The sequence below is a fragment of the Somniosus microcephalus genome, chromosome 2 (genome assembly GCF_052327205.1).
Source record: "Somniosus microcephalus isolate GS21.2 chromosome 2, FLI_Smic_1.0, whole genome shotgun sequence".
NCBI classification, from domain to species: Eukaryota; Metazoa; Chordata; class Chondrichthyes; order Squaliformes; family Somniosidae; genus Somniosus; species Somniosus microcephalus.
Genome location: NC_140988.1, coordinates 139796169 through 139816181, shown reverse-complemented (window position 1 = coordinate 139816181; position 20013 = coordinate 139796169). Strand labels below are relative to the sequence as shown.

At 47.4% G+C, this 20013-nt stretch overlaps 1 protein-coding gene across 2 annotated transcripts in view; it reads right to left on the bottom strand.

The window, feature by feature from the left end:
• Positions 1–9042, bottom strand: part of LOC147122981 (TNFAIP3-interacting protein 1-like) — a 164903-nt gene extending 155861 nt beyond the window's left edge. Inside the window, exon 1 of one of the 2 annotated variants that reach the window (XM_085963027.1) lies at positions 8943–9042. In XM_085963027.1, coding sequence (XP_085819153.1) covers positions 8943–9026 — 84 coding nt within the window. In that variant the 5' untranslated portion in view covers positions 9027–9042. The remainder of the gene's footprint in view (positions 1–8942) is intronic. The other variant, XM_085963017.1, reaches the window with a different exon arrangement.
• Positions 9043–20013: the final 10971 nt, after the last annotated feature.

The window sequence follows — 20013 nt, the reverse complement described above, 5'->3', positions numbered from 1 at the left end:
GTGAGATGTTCAGCCGTTATGGCTCACCGGAACAACTCGTAAGTGACAATGGTCCACAATTTGTATCACAGGAGTTTGCAACCTTCCTGCATGTGAATGGTGTCCAACACATCAGGTCTGCGCCCTATCATCCCTCTACTAACGGCCAGGCAGAAAGGTTCGTGCAAACTTTGAAGCACGCCTTGAAGGCATCGCAAGGTCAGGGCTCAATCCACCAACGTCTGAACAGCTTCCTGTTGTCCTACAGGAACGAGCCGCATGCCACAACCAAAACTTCCCCTGCTTCGCTCATGATGAAGAGGCAATTGTGGACAAGTTTTGACTTACTCAAACCTCCAAGGGCAGAGCAGGTTGTCCATCGTCAACAACAAGCTCAAGTTGAAAAGAGAGAGAAAGGAGCCAAGGAGAGACAGTTTCATCCGGGAGAGCACGTCCTAGCTCGAAACTACAACACTGGACCGAAATGGGTTCCTGCTAAGGTGATCGCGCAGACGGGCCCTGTGTCTTACACGGTTGAGACTGCTGAGGACGTCATCTGGAGAAGACACACAGATCAACTGTTGCTAGGAGCAGAGACAGCCACAGAAGCTCCAACGGCTGGTTGGCCTGAACTGTTTCCAAATGATACCGCAAACCAGCATCCTTTGCCACAGTGCTCTTCTCCAACACAGGAAGTCAAAGAGAGCTAAACTTAACTGAGAGAATACCCAACCATTTATCTCCTGTGACAGCGCCACCACAGGTGGGAGGAGAACACACAATAGAACACACAATACATAACAATAAACACATGAGGGCGAAAGGAATAGAAGGATATGCTGATAAGGTTAGATGAAGAGGGGTGAGAGGAGGCTGTGTGGATCATAAACACCAGTATAGACCAGTTGGGTCAAATGGCCTGTTTCTGTGCTGTACATTCTACGTAATTCTCTGTAATTATGGACACAGATTTTAAAGGAACGAACTTTGTACGTTGAATCAGATTGTTTAGAAAGTTGTGCATACTTAAAGAAAATTACACAGTTGCATGTTGGGGAAACACCCTGGCATGCAGTATGCAGGGGGCTAGGGTTGTGATAGCAGCTCACACAAACATTGAGAAGGGGAGGGAGCCATCGATTGGCTGTAGTCCTAAGGACAGAGTTTTCCAATTACAGGATTGTGTTGAATGTTTTGTATTTAGGTTGACAGTCAGTGCCAGTCTTCAGACAGCAGCCACAATAGAGCTCGGTGTTTATTTTTGTACTGACCAGCACAAAAGCCTGGTCAGTTCTGAGGCTGTGACATATCCCACAGCGCAAAAAGTGAGTTTATGTTTTAAAATCAATGTTTTGAGGAGAGGGGAGAAACGTGTGATTCATTGTTTTATAAATTTTATTGTTTATTCACCTATTTTAAAATAAAAGCCTTTGTTACTGCAGAGCTGAATCTCATTCTGGTAAGAAAGTTTATTCAGTCTGCTTGTTGAAGAGAGGCAAATCATATGGCGGGATGTGATGCATTTGAGCACAGAGTGACTGGTTTTGGTTACAATCTCTGGGTCTTACGATCATTTGCCTAGATATTGGGCTCTGGATCATAGAAGATGTGAGGTCCACTTAAGGGAATGGTTGATGATGCTGAAGCTGAGGAAATGTCCAGTGTAAAAATTCAAAAATGTGGCAGTCCTCTTCTCTCAAGAGCTTGTCAAGTTCCCTTTTGTAGTGACTCCATATACATCACATGTCCCAGCAGTTTGTTCGTAGAGGCTGATGACTTTGAGAAAGTATCTAACCTAGCTCTGCCTAAGGTTTTATAATAACTTATATAACTGGATCCGATCCCCTCCCAATTTTGAAAACTTCCTCCCTCTACTCCCTCAATCTGTATGTCTCCAGAATAAATGACCCCAACTCTTGGTGCTTCTCCTCATAGCTAAGAGCTGTAAAATTTGCTATCATCCTGGTCACTCTCCTCTGCACCCTCTCCAGTGCCTCTATATTCTTTGTGGCCCTTACTGATATGTGTGGTATTTGATCACTAAATGGCCGCCTGATGGGCGTAAGAAAATTGTAGCAATTACACTCCAAGGTCACTCTTGTATTGCTTTTGTTTTATTTTGATGGAATATTCTAGAGAGTCTGAACATAAAAGCAGCGAGTTATTACCTCACCAATCTAAGTATTTATTTCGACATTAAAGTGGTGACAAAAATAATAGACAGTACATTGTTAAAAAGATTGAATATTGGACATCTTTGTTACTTAGGTAGTGTTCTACGTTGTCACTGATTTTTTTATCATGCCGGCATTAATTGGAAAAATTGGAGAGTATCGCATGGGGTCGAGCTGGAGTGAGTGTGCAGAAACACTACAGTTTATATTGAAGCAACTGAACTTGCAATAGATGTCAAAAAGAGAGCAATGTGCTTACTCTCCGCAGACCTGCAACATTACTTGGATTAACAATCTGATCGCTCCTGTCGAGCCTAAAGAGAAAACATTGGGGTCAATTTTCTGGCCGCCGTCAGGCGGCTTTTCAGGCTGCCGGGGGCCAAAAATCGCCGAAAAAGCAGGTCGGGACCCCCCCCCACCTGATTCCCCGCCCCGTCCAACTTTCGGACCGCTGTTTCCCCGCGCCCCGCTTCAGTCACGGCCGCCGCTGGCCGTCGGCACACTAATGACCAATAATTACCTTGTTGAAGAAGATTTTCCGGGGCCGTTACGATTTTGGGGCTTTCCCCACATCAAACACGCCTGCGGGGAACCCCGCTGCTGAGACCTGGTGTGAAGCTTGCCGGCTTGCTTGCTGTCAGCTGCAGGTCAGGGAAAGCTGTGATTTAAAGGGACAGCACTTGTATGTTGAAGGACCTTGTTGTTGCAGGTTTGGGGCTAATTGTTCAAGGCTTAGGCACAGCTGTGGAAGGTTGGAGCCTCACACACTTCTCCAATGTGATCTCCTGGGAAGCCCCTCTCGCCACCCTCACTCAGCGCTTCCTCAGCGGAAGCATCTGCGAGAAGCATGGGACGCCTTTTTTTCCTTCCCTTCTTGCCATTACAGGATCTCCAGCAGCAGAGGCGGCAGCAGCAGAACCAGGAACAGCAGGATGAACACCAGGAGCACCAGGCTGCTGCTCACTCACCTGAAGCTGCACAGGCCAGAAGGGGCCAGCGCTTGGAAGTGGCTTGAGAGCACCTTGCTGTGCTTTAGGGGGCCATGGGGACCCGTTTCTGCACTGGCAGTCCTACTCAGAAGGACTTCCGTGAAGATCTGGTTTCTCTGTTCAACAGATGGCCAACGCTCCTCAAGAGATGTCACTCTCTTATGAGCACTCACCATGTTTTCCGTACCCTGGCGAGTTATCTCTTCCATGGAGGTTGCCAACCTTTCCATGGTGATGCGTTCATGCGCCAATGACTCCACAAAGGTTCTGCTCATGGTCGCTATGGACTCCTCCATTCGCTCCACACTCGCAGCGACCCTGGAGACAAAACCTGCCAGAGACTCCTGCATCTGTGCATGGAGATCCATCACCTCTTCTCTTGCGGATGGACCCAGAGGCAGAGGGTCGACATGCAGCGCAGCTGAGCTGAGCTGGCAGAGTCCTGCGCCCTCCGACGAGGACTCTCCACTGCTGTCCCTGTCTCCAGAATCTGCTGAGGCTCACTTGTGAGCTGTGAAATACCAGGTGACAACACTACTCTATGTCCCGAAGGTCCCCCCAAGGTGTGAGTGTCTGCGCTGGTGCTGGGTGCGCTTACTTCTGCTGACGCTGTGCCCTCAGAGGTTGGAGCTTCCTCTGAGGAGTCTGGCTGCACAGCCTCTTCCTCCTCCACAGTGAGGACGGGGGCTCTGGATGGTACTGTGGGGGAGTAAAGGAAGGAGTTAGAAATGTAATGCCAAGGTTCTTCTGGTGACTCCCAGCGAGTTGGTATCTGCTGACACCTGCATCCATGCAGCATTGATCTCAGTGGGAGGCCTCTTCCTCCCTGACCTAGGGAAGAGGACCTCCCTGTGGGCCCTAACCCCATCCAATAATGCCTGCAGTGAAGCCTCGTCAAATTTGAAGGCAGCTCGGGGTCTGGCACTGGCCACAGCTGCTGCAGGCTCCTCTGCCATCCTGTATGGTTCATTTGGAAGCCTTCAGAGGATGCAGTGCTTGCTATGGACCTTGAAAGCACCACGAATGATGACATCATACTGTGGGGATTTCTGACTCGAATTGGACAATTAGCAAGGCTTCCCACATGCTGGGAATTAATTGGCCACTTGAGGGAAAATTGCATGGAGCTGGCTGACACTTTTTTATGTGTGTCAGAAACCCCACATTCGGGGAAACCCAACCATTTCCCACGCAAGCCGAAAATTGGGGCCGTTATCTTTAAAGAATGTTGGCCCAAGTGGTCAAAGAATATCTAAGCCCGAAGCTACTGGTTATTGCAGAGTGGTTCAAGTTTAACCAGAGGAGGCAAAGGGATGATGAAAATGTTTCTCAGTTTATGGCAGAACTTTGAAAACTGCCCACACCATGTGACTTTGGTGGGTTTCCAAGCAATGCAATAAGAGACCACGTTGATACAGTTGGTAGAAGACAGACTAACGTCTGCTAGAGCTCAAGATAGCATTTGGGATGGAGACTGCATGTTGACTTACATGACACAGGGTCCAATAACTCTGGAATGAAGAGAGTTGCTCAACCATGTTGAAGGTGCGGTAAGCTTAATCATCCAGATAGATGTTTTTGTAACAATGTTAAATGTTATAATCGTACAGAATCTGGCCATTTAGCCAAGTGTTGCCGGAGGTCAGTAAATACTGCTAGATTGGAAGCAGGGAGAAGAAAAGAAGACTCCAAATCATATCATAGTGCTGTGAAGAATCAACAGAATAAAGGACAAAATTCAGTCAATTCCAATGAGGAACCTGACGAGAAACCATACCATAAGTGAGATGGTTGAAGAGACACATTTTCCTGTATATTCCACAACAAGAAACAGGCAACATGAAATCCTGTCTGGATAGAAGCTGTAAAATGTGAATTTGAATTGGACACTTGAGCTGTGGTAACTATTTTATCATTTAATGTATATGAGGAAAAGTTTCAGAAAATTGCCCTACAAAAAAAACATTTTACTGAAAAGTTATTCTGGACACCTGTTGCCAGTCCTTGGGTAAATAAACGTCCAAGTCAAATAAAATAATCGGATGAAACAATTGCCCGTAATTGTCGTTAAGGGCTACGGTCCCTCATTGATGGGCTGAGATTGGTTTCATAGCCTAATGTTCATATAATCATAGAAAGTTAAAGCACGGAAGGAGGCCATTTCGGCCCGTCGTGTCCGCGCCGGCCAACAAAGAGCTATCCAGCCTAATCCCACTTCCCAGCTCTTGGTCCATAGCCCTGCAGGTTAGAGCATCCCAAGTGCACAGCCAAGTACTTTTTAAATGTGGTTAGGGTTCCTGCCTCTACCACCCTTCCAGGCAGTGAGTTCCAGACCCCCACAACCCTCTAGGTGAAGAAATTTCCCCTCAAATCCCCTCTAAACCTTCCCCCAATTGCTTTAAATCTGTGCCCCCTGGTTTTTGACCCCTCTGCTAAGGGAAATAGGTCCTTTCTATCCACTTTATCTATGCCCCTCATAATTTTATACACCTCAATAAGGTCTCCTCTCAGCCTCCTCTGTTCCAAGGAAAACAGACCCAGCCTATCCAGTCTTTCCTCATAGCTAAGATTCTCTACTCCTGGTAACATCCTTGTAAATCTCCTCTGTACCCTCTCTAGTGCAATCACATCTTTCCTGTAATGTGGTGACCAAAACTGCACGCAGTACTCTAGCTGAGGCCTAACTAGTGTTTTATACAGTTGAAGCATAGCCCCCCTGCTCTTGTATTCTATGCCACGGCTAATAAAGGCAAGCATTCCGTATGCCTTCTTAACCACCTTATCGACCTGGCCTGCTACCTTCAGGGATCTGTAGACATACACTCCAAGGTCCCTTTGTTCCTCTACACTACTCAGTGTCCTACCATTTAATGTGTATTCCCTTTCCTCGTTAGCCCTCCTCAAATGCATTACCTCACACTTCTCTGGATTGAATTCCATTTGCCACTGTTCTGCCCACCTGACTAATTTATTGATATCTTCCTGCAGTCTACAGCTTCCTTCTTCAGTATCAACCACACAGCCGATTTTAGTATCATCTGCAAACTTCTTAATCATACCCCCTATATTCAAGTCAAGATCATTGATACATACCACGAAAAGCAAGGGACCTATTACTGAGCCCTGCAGAACCCCACTGGAAACAGCCTTCCAGTCACAAAAACACCCATCGACCATTACTCTCTGCTTCCTGTCTCTGAGCCAGTTTTGAATCCAACTTGACACTTTGCCCTGGATCCCATGGGCTTTTAACTCCGTGACCAGTCTGCCATGTGGAATCTTATCAAAAGCCTTGCTAAAGTCCATATACACTACATCAAATGCACTACCCTCATCTACCCTCCTTGTTACCTCCTCAAAAAATTCAATTAAGTTTGTCAGACATGACTTTCCCTTAACAAATACGTGCTGACTATCCTTCATTAATCCATGTCTTTCTAAATGAAAATTTATCCTGTCCTTCAGAATTTTTTCCAATAATTTTCCCACCCCCGAGGTTAGGTTGGCTGGCCTGTAATTACTCGGTCTATCCTTTTCTCCCTTTTTAAACAAGGGTACCACATTAGCAGTCCTCCAGCACCACACCTGAAGCCAAAGAGCATTGAAAAATGATGGTCAGGGACTCTGCTATTTCCTCTTTTGCTTCGCTTAACAGCCTGGGATACATTTCATCCATGCCTGGGGATTTATCCACTTTTAAAGCTGCTAAACCCCTTAATACTTCCTCTCTCACTATGTTTATTTCGTCTAATACTTCACACTCCTCCCCCCCGATATCAATGTCTGCTTCGCTCCTCTCCTTTGTGAAAACAGACGCAAAGTATTCATTAAGAACCCTACCGACGTCTCCTGCCTCCACACACACATTACCCTCATGATCTCTAATAGGCCCTACCCTTTCTTTAATTATCCTCTTACTCTTAATATATTTATAAAACATCTTTGGGTTTTCCTTGATTTTACTTGCCAAGAATTTTTCATGCTCTCTCTGGGCCAATATTAAAGAAGATCACCACTCAAAGACCCATGAACGTATTCATGGAAGAGTACAAGTCCTTATTCAGTCTGGAACTTGGCACAGCAAAGGGTATTCAGGTACACCTTAATGTGAAGGAGAAAGCAAAGCCAACATTTTTAAAGATCAGAGCAGTACCTTATGCTTTAAAGGAGGGGACATCAATGGAATTTGATCACATGGAGCACGAGGGCACAATTGAGAAAATCGACTACAGCGACTGGACAAGCCCAATCATGCCTGTGTTAAAACCTGAACAGAATGGTTCGCAGACACTTTCTGAAGGTGAAAGCTTGAATCAACATCCAAGAAAGCCCTAATGACAGCGTGGTGTGTGGCTTCAAAGAAGAGCAGTGGAAATTGCTCAGTCCTGAGGGCAAGAAGTGATATGACCGATAGCAGCAGCAGCAGCAGCAGCAATATGGTGAGTGGGAGTGGCACAGAGAGGATAAGCCAGTAAAGGTTGAGTGAAACCTGGGGACTTTACCATGGGTAAGTAGTGAAAGATTGTTTCCATTGGTGGGCGAATGGGGAACTAGGGAATGGAAAGCAAGGATTCTCCCTAGAAAAACCAAGGGGGAAAGGGAGGAGGGAGGTTCTTGAATTAAGGCTAATATACTGTGGGTTCCTTCACCGCATGTGGCTTTTTTTTTATTCATCGCTGGCAAGGCCAGCATTCATTGCCCATCCCAAATTGCTCTTCAGAAGATGGTGGTAAGCCACCTTCTTGAATTGCAGAGCGCAGTTAAGAGTCAACCACATTGCTGTGGGTCTGGAGTCCCATACAGGCCAGACCGGGTAAGGACAGCAGACTTCCTTCCCTAAAGGACATTAGTGGACCAGATAGGTTTTTACGACAATCCAGTAGCTTCATGGTCACCATTACTGATACAAGCTTTTTATTCCAGATTTATTTAATTAACTGAATTTAAATTCCCCAGCTGCCACGGTGGGATTTGAATTCACATCGCCGGATCATTAGTCCAGGCCTCTGGATTACTAGTCCATAGTAATATAACCATGCTACAACTCCTGATGAGATTGAGACTAAAACTTCATTTAAAAAGGGAAGGGGGTAAATATTGAAAAGGAGGAATATAAAAGGATTGGGGGGAAATGGGGTTACAAAAGAGAGCACCAGCAGCAGGGGCCAAATGGCCTCTTCCTGTGCTGTAATTTCTATAATTCTATGAAAACTCCTTTATTGAGACTGAGCCCAGGGAGTAGTTTAGAAATGTTGGTGCCGAGCTGAGTTTAGGACGATGTGCTCTGTGAGAAGTGCCCCAAACTGAGCCCACTGTCCTCTATATAATCTCTCTGTTTGGTTCAGGTTGGTCTGTACCGGCCTGTTTTGATGAGTGAAGTCCAAGTACAGATCAGCCCTGACTGAGTTCAAAGTTGTCAATTTCACACTGAACCGTAGTCCCGACTAGAGTCCATGGAGATAGGGAGAGAGATGGGGCCTATTGAAAGAGGTATCAACTGGGGAGTCTGACTGCACCTTGTGCAGCGCAGGAGATTTCTGGCTATGGTTTCAGGGTGAATATCAGTGGATTATAGTATTATTATTATTTACAGGCAGGATATCAGGGCATTACACTTATTACTACCAGTTACAGATAGACTATCAGTGAATTATTGTATAATTATTGGTGATGAGGGGAATCTGAGTGTTACTAGCATTACTATTAGATACCAGTGCAATTTCAGTGAGTTATCATCAGTTACTGGCGGAATCAAAGTTCCTCCCACCTCTGACTTCCCCCCTGCAAGTTGCTCCCCTACCTCTGGTTTCCCCTCTTCACCGGCTCGCAGATGGTTTCCTGGTTCTTGGAACTTCTTGCACAAGAGCTGCCGGCGCAAAACCATGAGCAAAGATATTGAACTGCAGGGGATCCAACTTTGATAAGGTAAATGCAATAACATTTGTAGAAGTCATGTGATCCGATGTCATGTGACCAGATGTCATGAGATCAGGCATCACATGATCAGATGACATGTAGCACATAGAAACATAGAATATAGGAGCAGGAGTAGGCCATTCGGCCCCTTGAGCCTGTTACGCCATTTAATGAGATCATGGCTGATCATCCAAATTCAGTACCCTGTCCCTGCTTTCTCCCCATATCCCTTGATCCCTTTAGCCTTAAGAAATATATCTAACTCCTTCTTTAATATATTTAATAAGTTGGCCTCAACTGCCTTCTGTGGTAGAGAATTCCACAGGTTCACCACTCTCTGGGTGAAGAAATTCCTCCTCATCTCAGTCCTAAATGGCTTACCCCTTACCCTTAGACTGTGACCCCTGGTTCTGGACTCCCCCACCATCGGGAACAGCCTTCCTGCATCTAGTCTGTCCAGTCCTGTTAGAATTTTATAAGTTTCAATGAGATCCCCTCTCATTCTTCTAAACTCTAGCGAATATAAGCCTAATCGACTCAATCTCTCTTCATAAGTCTTTCCTGCCATCCCAGGTATCAGTCTGTTGAATCTTCGCTGCACTTCCTCCATGGCAAGAACATCCTTCCTCAGATAAGGCAAACAAAACTGCACACAATACTCAAGGTGCGGTCTCACCAAGGCCCTGTACAACTGCAGCAAGACATCCTTGCTCCTGTACTCGAATCCTCTTGCTATGAAGGCCAACACACCATTTGCCTTCTTAACTGCCTGCTGCACCTGCATGCTTACCTTCAGCGACTGGTGCACAAGGACACCCAGGTCTCGTTGCACTTCCTGTAATGTATATACCTTTAAGGGGGGAACTACATTTTACAGCTCATGTATACTGTAGTACCGGCAGTAACCACACCTGTATATAGCACTGAGTAGTAATCTGTACAGTTCAGTTCCAGAGTGAACCACGTTGAGTAAACACCTGTTGAACCGTTCTCCTGCAGTCTTGTGTCTTACTACCGACGGACACAACATTGGCGACGAGGCAAATTCGATCCTACCTGCAACTCTGCATCACCTCCCAGGGATTAGTTCCTGGAGACCAGTAGATTGGAGGTCAGGGCTAGAGACACGGGCGTCGACCACGGGCAACCGCCCAGTCATCCAGCAGAGACTCGAGAATTGCGGGGGAGGCTGTTGAGAGCCAGACTTGGCTTTCCAGTCGTGGTGGTCCAGCAAAACGGGCTGGCAACAGGTAGTGCGCAGACCCTTCCCGGACAGCGGCGGGCTAGAGCCCGACCGAGCGGCACAGCAAAGGGCCGAGCAGCGTCGACGGGAGAGAGAGAGAGAGGGCAGAGCGCACAGGGCGCAGCCGGTGTTCTGGGGCCAAGCAGCGTCAAGGAGAGGGAGAGAGACGCACAGAAACCCGCGAGGCGCCGCCATTGCCACGAGGACCGCCGAGAGCGGCGTTGGCAGCAGCGCAGGAGAAACGCGCGAAACCTACAGGGCGCCGCCATTGCCACAAGTTCCGCCGAAAGCGGCGTTGGCAGCAGCAGGGGAGGAAGGAAAGCGCGGGAGACGCCATTTTAAGCCATATTAAACCACACCCAAAATGCCGAAGAGTGGCAGTATCACCGCATTTGACAATGAAGTCGAAGATTGGACTACATATGTCGAACGAATAGAGGTATACTGCAAGGCAAATGAGGTGTCAGATGACAAGAAAGCGCCGGTATTGTTAAATTTAATGGGTGCAAAGACGTATGGCTTATTACGAAATCTAGTAACCCCAGCAAAGCCAGTGGAAAAGAGTTTTGAAGACATAGTGACGATACTACAGGAACATTTAAACTCTACACCGCTGCTGATAGCAAAAAGATTCAAGTTTCACAAACGGAACCAGCATAAGGATGAAAGCAATGCTGAATATTTAACAGAACTGCGCAAACTATCGAAACACTGCCAGTTTGGAACGGGATTCGCAGATACCTTAAGGTACAAGTTTGTGTGTGGGCTTCAAAGTGAAGGAACCCAGAAACGGCTTTTACCTGAAAAGGACCTTACGCTGGGCAAGGCTTTCAGCATTGCGGTATCATATGAAGCAGCAGCACGGGGCGCTGCAGAGATACAACAGAGACCGCAAGAATATGGCACAAACGAAATGTCATACAGAACAGAGAAGTGCTATCGCTGCGGCAGAACAACACACAACCACAATGATTGCTGGTTCAAAGACAAAGGCCCCGATTTTCGGGCAGCTGTCGGGCGGCTTTTCATGCGGCCGTGGTCTGAAAATCGTGGAAAAAGCGGGTCAGGACCCCCCCGCCTGATTCCCCGCCCCGTCCGACTTTCGGACTGCCGTTTTCACGCGCCCCGCTTCAGTCCTGCCCGTCGCTGGCGGGACTGGTCGTCGGAGCACTAACAAGCAATTATCTGCTTGTTGAAGTGGATTTTCCCATGCTGTTGCGACTTTGGGGCTTTCCCCACCTGAAACCCGCCTGCAGGGAACCCCGCTGATGAGAGCTGGTGTGAAAACAGCTGGCTTGCTTGCTTGCAGCAGCAGGTCGCTGAGGGCTGAAGATATTTAAAGAGGCAGCATTTGCAGGCTGCAGGACCTTGTTGATCAAGGCTTGGGGGAACTATTTGAAGCCTTTGGAGCAGCTGCAGAAAGTTGGAGCCTCACACACTTCTTCAGTGTGAGCTCCTGGGAAGCCCCTCTCACCACCCTAACTCAGGACCTCCTCAACCGAGGCATCTGCTAGAAGCATGGGAGGCCTTTGGCACCTTCCCTTCCTGGCATTAGAGGATCTCCAACAGCAGAGGTGGCAGCAGCAGTACCAGGAACAGCAGGATGAATACCAGGAGCACCAGGCTGCTGCTCACTCACCTGAAGCTGCACAAGCCAGAAGGGGCCATCGCTTGGAAGTGGATTGAGAGCACCTTGCTGCGCTTTAGGGGGCCAGTGGGACCCGTTTCTGCACTGGCAGTCCTACTCAGAAGGACTTCCATGAAAATCTGGTTTCTCTGTTCAACAGATGGCCAACGCTCCTCAAGAGATGTCATTCTCTTATGAGCACTCACCATGTTTTCCGTATGCTGGCGAGTTATCTCCTCCATGGAGGTTGCCAACCTTTCCATGGTGCTGCGTTCATGTACCAATGACTCCACAAAGGCTCTGCTCATGGTCGCTATGGTCTCCCCCATTCGCTCCACACTCGCAGCGACCCTGGAGACAAAACCTGCCAGAGACTCCTGCATCTGTGCATGGAGATCCATCACCTCTTCTCTTGCGGATGGACCCAGAGGCAGAGGGTCGAGATGCAGCTGAGCTGAGCTGAGCTGGCAGAGCCCTGCGCCCTCCGACGAGGACTCTCCACTGCTGTCCCTGTCTCCAGAATCTGCTGAGGCTCACTTGTGAGCTGTGAAACACCAGGTGACAACACTACTCTATGTCCCGAAGGCCCCCCCGAGGTGTGAGTGTCTGCGCTGGTGCTGGGTGCGCTTACTTCTGCTGACGCTGCACCCTCAGAGGTTGGAGCTTCCTCTGAGGAGTCTGGCTGCACAGCCTCTTCCTCCTCCACAGTGAGGACGGGGGCTCTGGATGGTACTGTGGGGGAGTAAAGGAAGGAGTTAGAGATATAATGCCAAGGTTCCTCTGGTGACTCCCAGCGAGTTGGCATCTGCTGACACCTGCATCCATGCAGCTTTGGTCTCAGTGGGAGGCCTCTTCCTCCCTGACCTAGGGAAGAGGACCTCCCTGTGGGCCCTAACCCCATCCAATAATGCCTGCAGTGAAGCCTCGTCGAATTTGAAGGCAGCTCGGGGTCTGGCACTGGCCACAGCTGCTGCAGGCTCCTTATGCCATCCTGTATGGTTCATTTGGAAGTCTTCAGAGGATGCAGTGCTTGCCATGGACCTTGAAAGCACCACGAATGATGACATCATACTGTGGCGATTCCTGACTCAATTTAAACAATTAGCAAGGCTTCCCACATGCTGGGAATTAATTGGCCAATTGAGGGAAAATTGCGTGGGGCTGGCTGACACTTTTTTATGTGTGTCAGAAACCCCACATTCGGGGAAATCCGACCATTTCCCACACAAGCCGAAAATCGGGCCCAAAGTGTGCAGACAGTGTGGAAAAGTAGGACACATAGCACGAGTCTGCAGGTCGGGAAAGAAAACCAGCAATAAGAAATCTCCAAAAGAAAAGTACAAGAAGGTACATAGGTGACAGAGAACAGTTCAGACGAACAAAAGAGTGATACCGACTCCGAAAGCAGGGAGCTGAGTTGTCTGAAACTACATAATGTGATCAAAACGGAGGATCACCGAACTATCTGAGTCACTCTCAAGACAGCAGGAGTCCAGGTCAAAATGGAATTAGACACAGGATCAGCCCTAACAGTCATAAACCGATGGGACTACGAGCGGCTATTCTCACACGTACCCTTGAGAGACACAAAAATTACTTTGAAGACGTACATGGGGCAAAAAGTCTACCCCAAAGGAAAAATAAGGGTGACCGTTATATATAATGGTAAGGAAACACCAAAACTAGACCTGTACGTATTGCAAGATGGAGGACCACCATTACTGGGGCGTGAATGGATCTGGAATATACAGCTGGATTGGCATTCCATACAAGCACTGACTGTGGCTGCCAAAAAGGATGACGACGTCACACCTGGGCGACTGTCAAAGATCCTAACCGACGCGCAAGAAGTGTTCCAGCAAGGACTCGGAACACTAAAAGGCATGACAGCAACAATTAAAATCGAAGAAAACACAAGGCCAAATTATTTTAAGGCCAGACCGGTACCTTATGCGATCCGCCCAGCCGTCGAAGCAAAGCTGGAGAGTTTGGAACATTCAGGAGTACTGTCTAAGGTAGACTGGAGCGAGTGGGCTACACCCATCGTCCCTGTGATGAAAAAGTCGTTGAGCAGCACACCTGGGGAACCAAGGAAGGTTTGCATCTGTGGGGACTTTAAGGTAACAGTGAACCCAGTCCTTCACACCGTGCAATATCCACTTCCGCGGATTGAAGATATTTTCGCCTCGCTATCTGGAGGAAAACGCTTCACTAAGATTGATCTGGCCCAGGCGTATCTGCAAATGGAGGTAGAAGAAGCATCAAAAAAAATACCTCACAATCAACACCCATAAAGGTCTCTACCAATACAACCGGCTGGTATTCGGGGTAGCATCAGCTCCGGCGATTTGGCAAAGGGCAATGGAACAAGTCCTGCAAGGGATCCCAGGGACCCAGTGTTATTTGGACGACACCCTGGTCACGGGCGAAAATGACAGTGATCACCTCGCCAACCTGGAGCAGGTGCTCACTAGATTGAAGGAATATGGGCTCCGAGCTAACCGCCCCAAATGCGAGTTTTTAAAAAACAGATCTCGTATTGTGGCCATGTTATCGATAAAGAGGGGTTACATAAGTCCCCAGAAAAGATTGAGGCAGTAGTCAAGGCTCCAGCACCGGAAAACGTGTCACAACTGAGGTCATTCCTCGGGCTGGTAAAATACTACCGTAAGATCTTGCCAAATTTGTCTACAATACTACACCCACTGAACACCCTACTGCAAACTGGAGTGCCATGGAAGTGGAGTGACGAATGTAAATGAGCTTTCCAGAAGAGCAAAACACTAATCACGTCGAAAGAGGTATTGGCCTATTTCAACCCAGCACTACCAATTCAGTTGGCGTGTGATGCGTCACCCTACGGCATTGGAGCGGTGCTGTCGCACAAATTCTCGGACAGCTCAGAGAGGCCAATAGCCTTTGCGTCACGATCACTAACCTCAGCCGAGCGTAACTATGCCCAGATTGACAGGGAGGCCCTCAGCCTAGTGTGGGGAGTGAAAAAGTTCAATCACTATCTGCACGGGCAGAAATTCACCTTGCTGACTGATCACCAGCCTCTTGTCTCCATTTTTAATCCGAAGAAGGGCGTTCCGGTGATGACTGCGCAACGACTACAAAGATGGTCACTCTTTCTAGGGGCGCACCACTATGAGATTGAATATAAGGGCATGAAACAGCATGGAAATGCTGATGGGCTATCACGCCTGCCACTGCCTACTGCGGAGGAAGCACCAGCAGTGGATCCTGTCGAAATAATTCATTCGACTATAGTTGAATACCTACTGGTAACTAACGCTCGTATAGAAAAGGAGACCCGAAATGACCCGACACTGTCTCGGGTATATGATTTGACGGTGAAGGGATGGCCAGCACATGGCGACTCACTGTTGCCAGCATTCTCGACAAGAAGAGAACAGCTGTCAGTATGCCGGGGGACCTTGATGTGTGGATCCCGAGTGGTAATTCCACCCAAGTTAAGGGATAGAGTGCTCAATGAGCTTCATGAGGGTCATCTGGGAGGGGTAAAAATGAAAAGCCTTGCCAGGACTTATGTGTGGTGGCCGGGAATCGATAAACAAATCGAGGACCTAACCAAAAGCTGCTCAGGATGCCAGAAAGTCCAAAATGCACCACCACAGGCCCCTCTACACCCATGGGAGTGGCCCTCATCTCCATGGCAACGGGTGCATATTGATTTTGCTGGTCCATGACTCAATGTTTTTAATAGCCGTGGATGCGCACTCGAAATGGCCTGAGGTCATCAAAATGTCCTCCACCACCACGGAGAAAACTATTGCAGTCCTACGGACCATTTTTGCCAGGAATGGCTTGCCAGAACAGATTTGCTCCGATAACGGACCACAGTTTGTGTCCGAAGAGTTCCGGAGGTTTATGAATAAGAATGGGGTAAGGCCTTACACATCCGCCCCGTATCATCCAGCCACAAATGGATTGGCTGAGAGGTTCGTACAAACCTTTAAGAAGGCAATAAAGGCTATGTACAATGACAACATTCCGCTGCAGCATAAGGTGGAACAATTTCCTGTTCGCCTACCGGAATGCGACACATGCAGTCACCAACCAAGCCCCGGCCATGATGTTCTTTAACCGAAGGTTAAGATCTCGCCTGGATTTGCTCAGACCAAACGTACGAAGAGATGTTGAGAGTAAGCAATTCCAGCACATCCATGAGAAGCCAACAAGGAGCTTCAATGTAGGGCAACCAGTCTTGGCCCGCGACTACCGAACAGAAAAATGGCAGCCAGGAACGATATGCACACGGCAGGGCCCACTAATGTCCACAGTGGACGTTGGGGAGAGCATCGTGAGACGCCATGCTGACCAGATCCTAGAGTCAAAGGAACAAGTCAACCCCATGCCTCGCCCATACGTACCTGGTGAGGAACCCGACGTACAGGTCGCATCTACCCCAGAAACAGTAGCATCGGAAGCTGATGACCCAACCGACGACAGGGTGCCAGAATCGTCTCCGCACCAAGAGCGAGACACTCGGGAAAGGCGCTATCCAGAAAGGATCAGGAAGCCTCCCCAAAGACTGAATATATAAATGGACTATTTTCAGCTAACGTTGTATGTTAAAAGTGTTAATTGTAATTAGTTTGATATTTAATTGTTAAATGAGTGTTATGGTACTGTTAATCTAAAAGGGGAGGAATTGTAATGTATATACCTTTAAGGGGGGAACTACTTTTTACAGCTCATGTATACTGTAGTACCGGCAGTGACCACACCTGTATATAGCACTGAGTAGTAATCTGTACAGTTCAGTTCCAGAGTGAGCCACGTTGAGTAAACACCTGTTGTACCGTTCTCCTGCAGTCTTGTGTCTTACTACCGACGGACACAACACTTCCCCTTTTCCCAATCTATTGCCATTCAGATAATAATCTGTCTTCCTGTTTTTGCCACCAAAGTGGATAACCTTGCATTTATCCACATTACACTGCATCTGCCATGCATCTGCCCAATCACCCAACCTGTCCAAATCATACTGGAGCTTCTCGGCATCCTCCTCACAGCACACACGCCCACCCAGCTTTGTGTCACCTGCAAACTTGGAGATATTACATCTAGTTCCCTCATCTAGATCATTAATATATATTGTGAATAGCTGGGGTCCTAGCACCGATTCCTGCGGTACCCCACTAGTCACTGCCTGCCACTTGGAGAAAGACCCGTTTATTCCAACTCTTTGCTTCCTGTCTGCCAACCAGTTCTCTATCCAAGTCAGTACCTTACCCCCAATCTCATGTGCTTTAACTTTGCACACCAATCTTTTATGTGGGACCTTATCAAAAGCCTTCTGAAAGTCCAAATACACCACATCCACTGGTTCTCCCTTAACTATTCTACCAGTTACATCCTCAAAAAATTCCAGTAGATTAGTCAAGCATGATTTACCTTTTGTATATCCATGTTGACTTTGTCCGATCCTGCCACTGTTTTCCAAGTGCTCTGCTATTACGTCTTTTATAATGGACTCTAGCATTTTCCCCACTACCGATGTCAGACTTACTGGTGTATAATTCCCCGTTTTCTCTCTACCACCTTTTTTAAATAGTGGGGTTACATTAGTTACCCTCCAATCCATGGGAACTATTCCAGAGCCTATAGAATTTTGGAAGATGACCAGCAATGTATCTACTATTTCTTGGGTCATTTCCTTAAGTACCCTAGGATGTAGATTATCAGGCCCTGGGGATTTGTTGGCCTTCAATCCCGTCAATTTCCCTAACACCATTTCCCTGCAAATACTGATTTCATTCAATTCCTCCCTCTCATTTGACCCTATGTTCCCCAAAATCTCTGGAAGGTTATTTGTGTCCTCCTTTGCGAAGACAGAACCAAAGTATGTATTTAATTGGCCTGCCATTTCTTTGTTCCCCATTATAAATTCCCCTGATTCTGACTGCAAGGGACCTACGCTTGACTTCACTAATCTTTCTCTCTTCACATATCTATAGAAGCTTTTACAGTCAGTTTTTATGTTCACTGCAAGCTTACTCTCATATTCTATTTTCCCCCTCTTAATTAATCCCTTTGTCCTGCTTTGCTGAATCCTGAACCGCTCCCAATCCTCAGTTTTGCTGGTTTTTCTGGCCAATTTATTTCTCCTCTCCTTGGATCTTATGCTATCCCTAATTTCCCTTGTTAGCCACGGTTGAGTCACCTTTTTTGTTTTATTTTTATGCCAAACAGGGATGAACAAATTCTGTAGTTCATCCATGCAATCTTTAAATGTTTGCCATTGCCTATCCACCATCAACCCTTTAAGTAACATTCCCCAATCCATCCTAGCCAACTCGTGCCTCATACCATCGTAGTTTCCTTTATTTAAATTCAGGACCCTAGTCTCTGAGTCAAATACTTCACTCTCCATCTTAATGAAGAATCCTACATATTATGATCGCTCATCCCCAAGGGGCCTTGCACAACAACACTGCTAATTAATCCTTTCTCATTACATAATACCCAGTCTAAGATGGCCTGATCTCTAGTTGGTTCCTCTACATATTGGTCCAGGAAACCATCCTGTATACACGCTAGGAATTCCTCCAGTATTGTTACTAATTTGGTTAGCCCAATCGATAAGTAGCTTAAAGTCACCCATGATAACTGTTGTGCCCTTATTGCACGAGTCTCTAATTTCCCGTTTAATGCCATCCCCAACCTCAGCATTACTGTTTGGGGGTCTGTATACAACTCCCACTAACGTTTTCTGCCCCTTGGTATTTCTCAGCTCTACCCATACAGTAGTGAGAACATCACATGATCAAACCACCAGGAATGCTTCCAACCAGATTTGGTAACCTTACCCACAAGTGGAAACATTTTTTCTACATCAACCCTATCAAATCCTTTCATAATCTTTAAGACCTCTATCCGGTCACACCTCTGCCTTCTCTTTTCTAAAAAAAAGTGCTTCAGTCTGTTCAATCTTTCCTGGTAGGTATAACCTCTTACTTCTGGTCTCGTCCTTGTAATAAATTTTTGCACCTTCTCCAGTTCCTCTATATCTTTTTTATAATATGGAGAGCAGAACTGTGCACACTACTAAGTGTGGTCCAACCAAGGTTCTAGGCAAGTTTAACATAACTTCTCTGCTTTTAGTTCTATCCCTCTAGAAATGAACCCCAGGGCTTTGTTCACTTTTTTATGGTCTTATTAACCTGTATCACTATTTTTGAGTTTCTATGAGTCTATGGGGGAAAAATTCGGTTGGTTTGCGCCTCCCGTTAGTGGCTTACGAGGGCGCTAATGGGGCGCAAAGCAGCTAGCGCCCGGGTGTGGCGATGTCTGTGCCGCTCACGAAATCGACCAGACATTTTGCAGCAGTGCTAAACAATACCGCCTCGATCTCCTGCATCTGCAGATCTCGACATCAGTCGAGCGTGCAACGCCCTTGTGGTGCCCCGGACCAGATATTGAGTGGCGCCCCCCCCTCCTTTCCACCTGGCGCAAGAAACGACAGCGAGACTGGAACGTTTCCCAGTCAGTGAGGGGCTGGGGGTGGCATTATTTAAAGGCGGCCTCTTCCTGGCTTTTTCTGTGGTAGACATTTTTGCACCACTCATTCTGACAGAGAGAGATTCTGAGAGAGAGAAGGAGAGACTTCTGCATAGAGTCAACGCTGTGTGAAGTAGTTTTGGTTACTGAGCATCACTTTGCAGGTACTTTTGGATTTGACATTCATTGCTTTGATTACCAAGAGAGTATGGGGGCTGCACTGATTCGGGGCATCGTCCTGCGCCTGCAGAATCGGAGGCAACAGAGACACAGAAAGTGGCAATCATGGCCAGATGGAGGAGGGCCAACAGGCCCCTGTACAGGAGACCTTACGCTCCCAGGGTATTTCGGCAACAATTCTCCTACATTAATTTATCTGAGGAGCAGCGTATTCACAGGCTGCGCTTCAGCAAGGAGGTGGTCACTGAGCTCTGCCACCTGCTGCAGCCAGATCTGCAGTCTCTACTGAGGACCAGGACGTCTGTGTCGGTGGCAGTGAAGGTCACAGTGGCTCTGAACTTTTATGCCACCGGCTCCTTTCAAGCAGCTACTGGG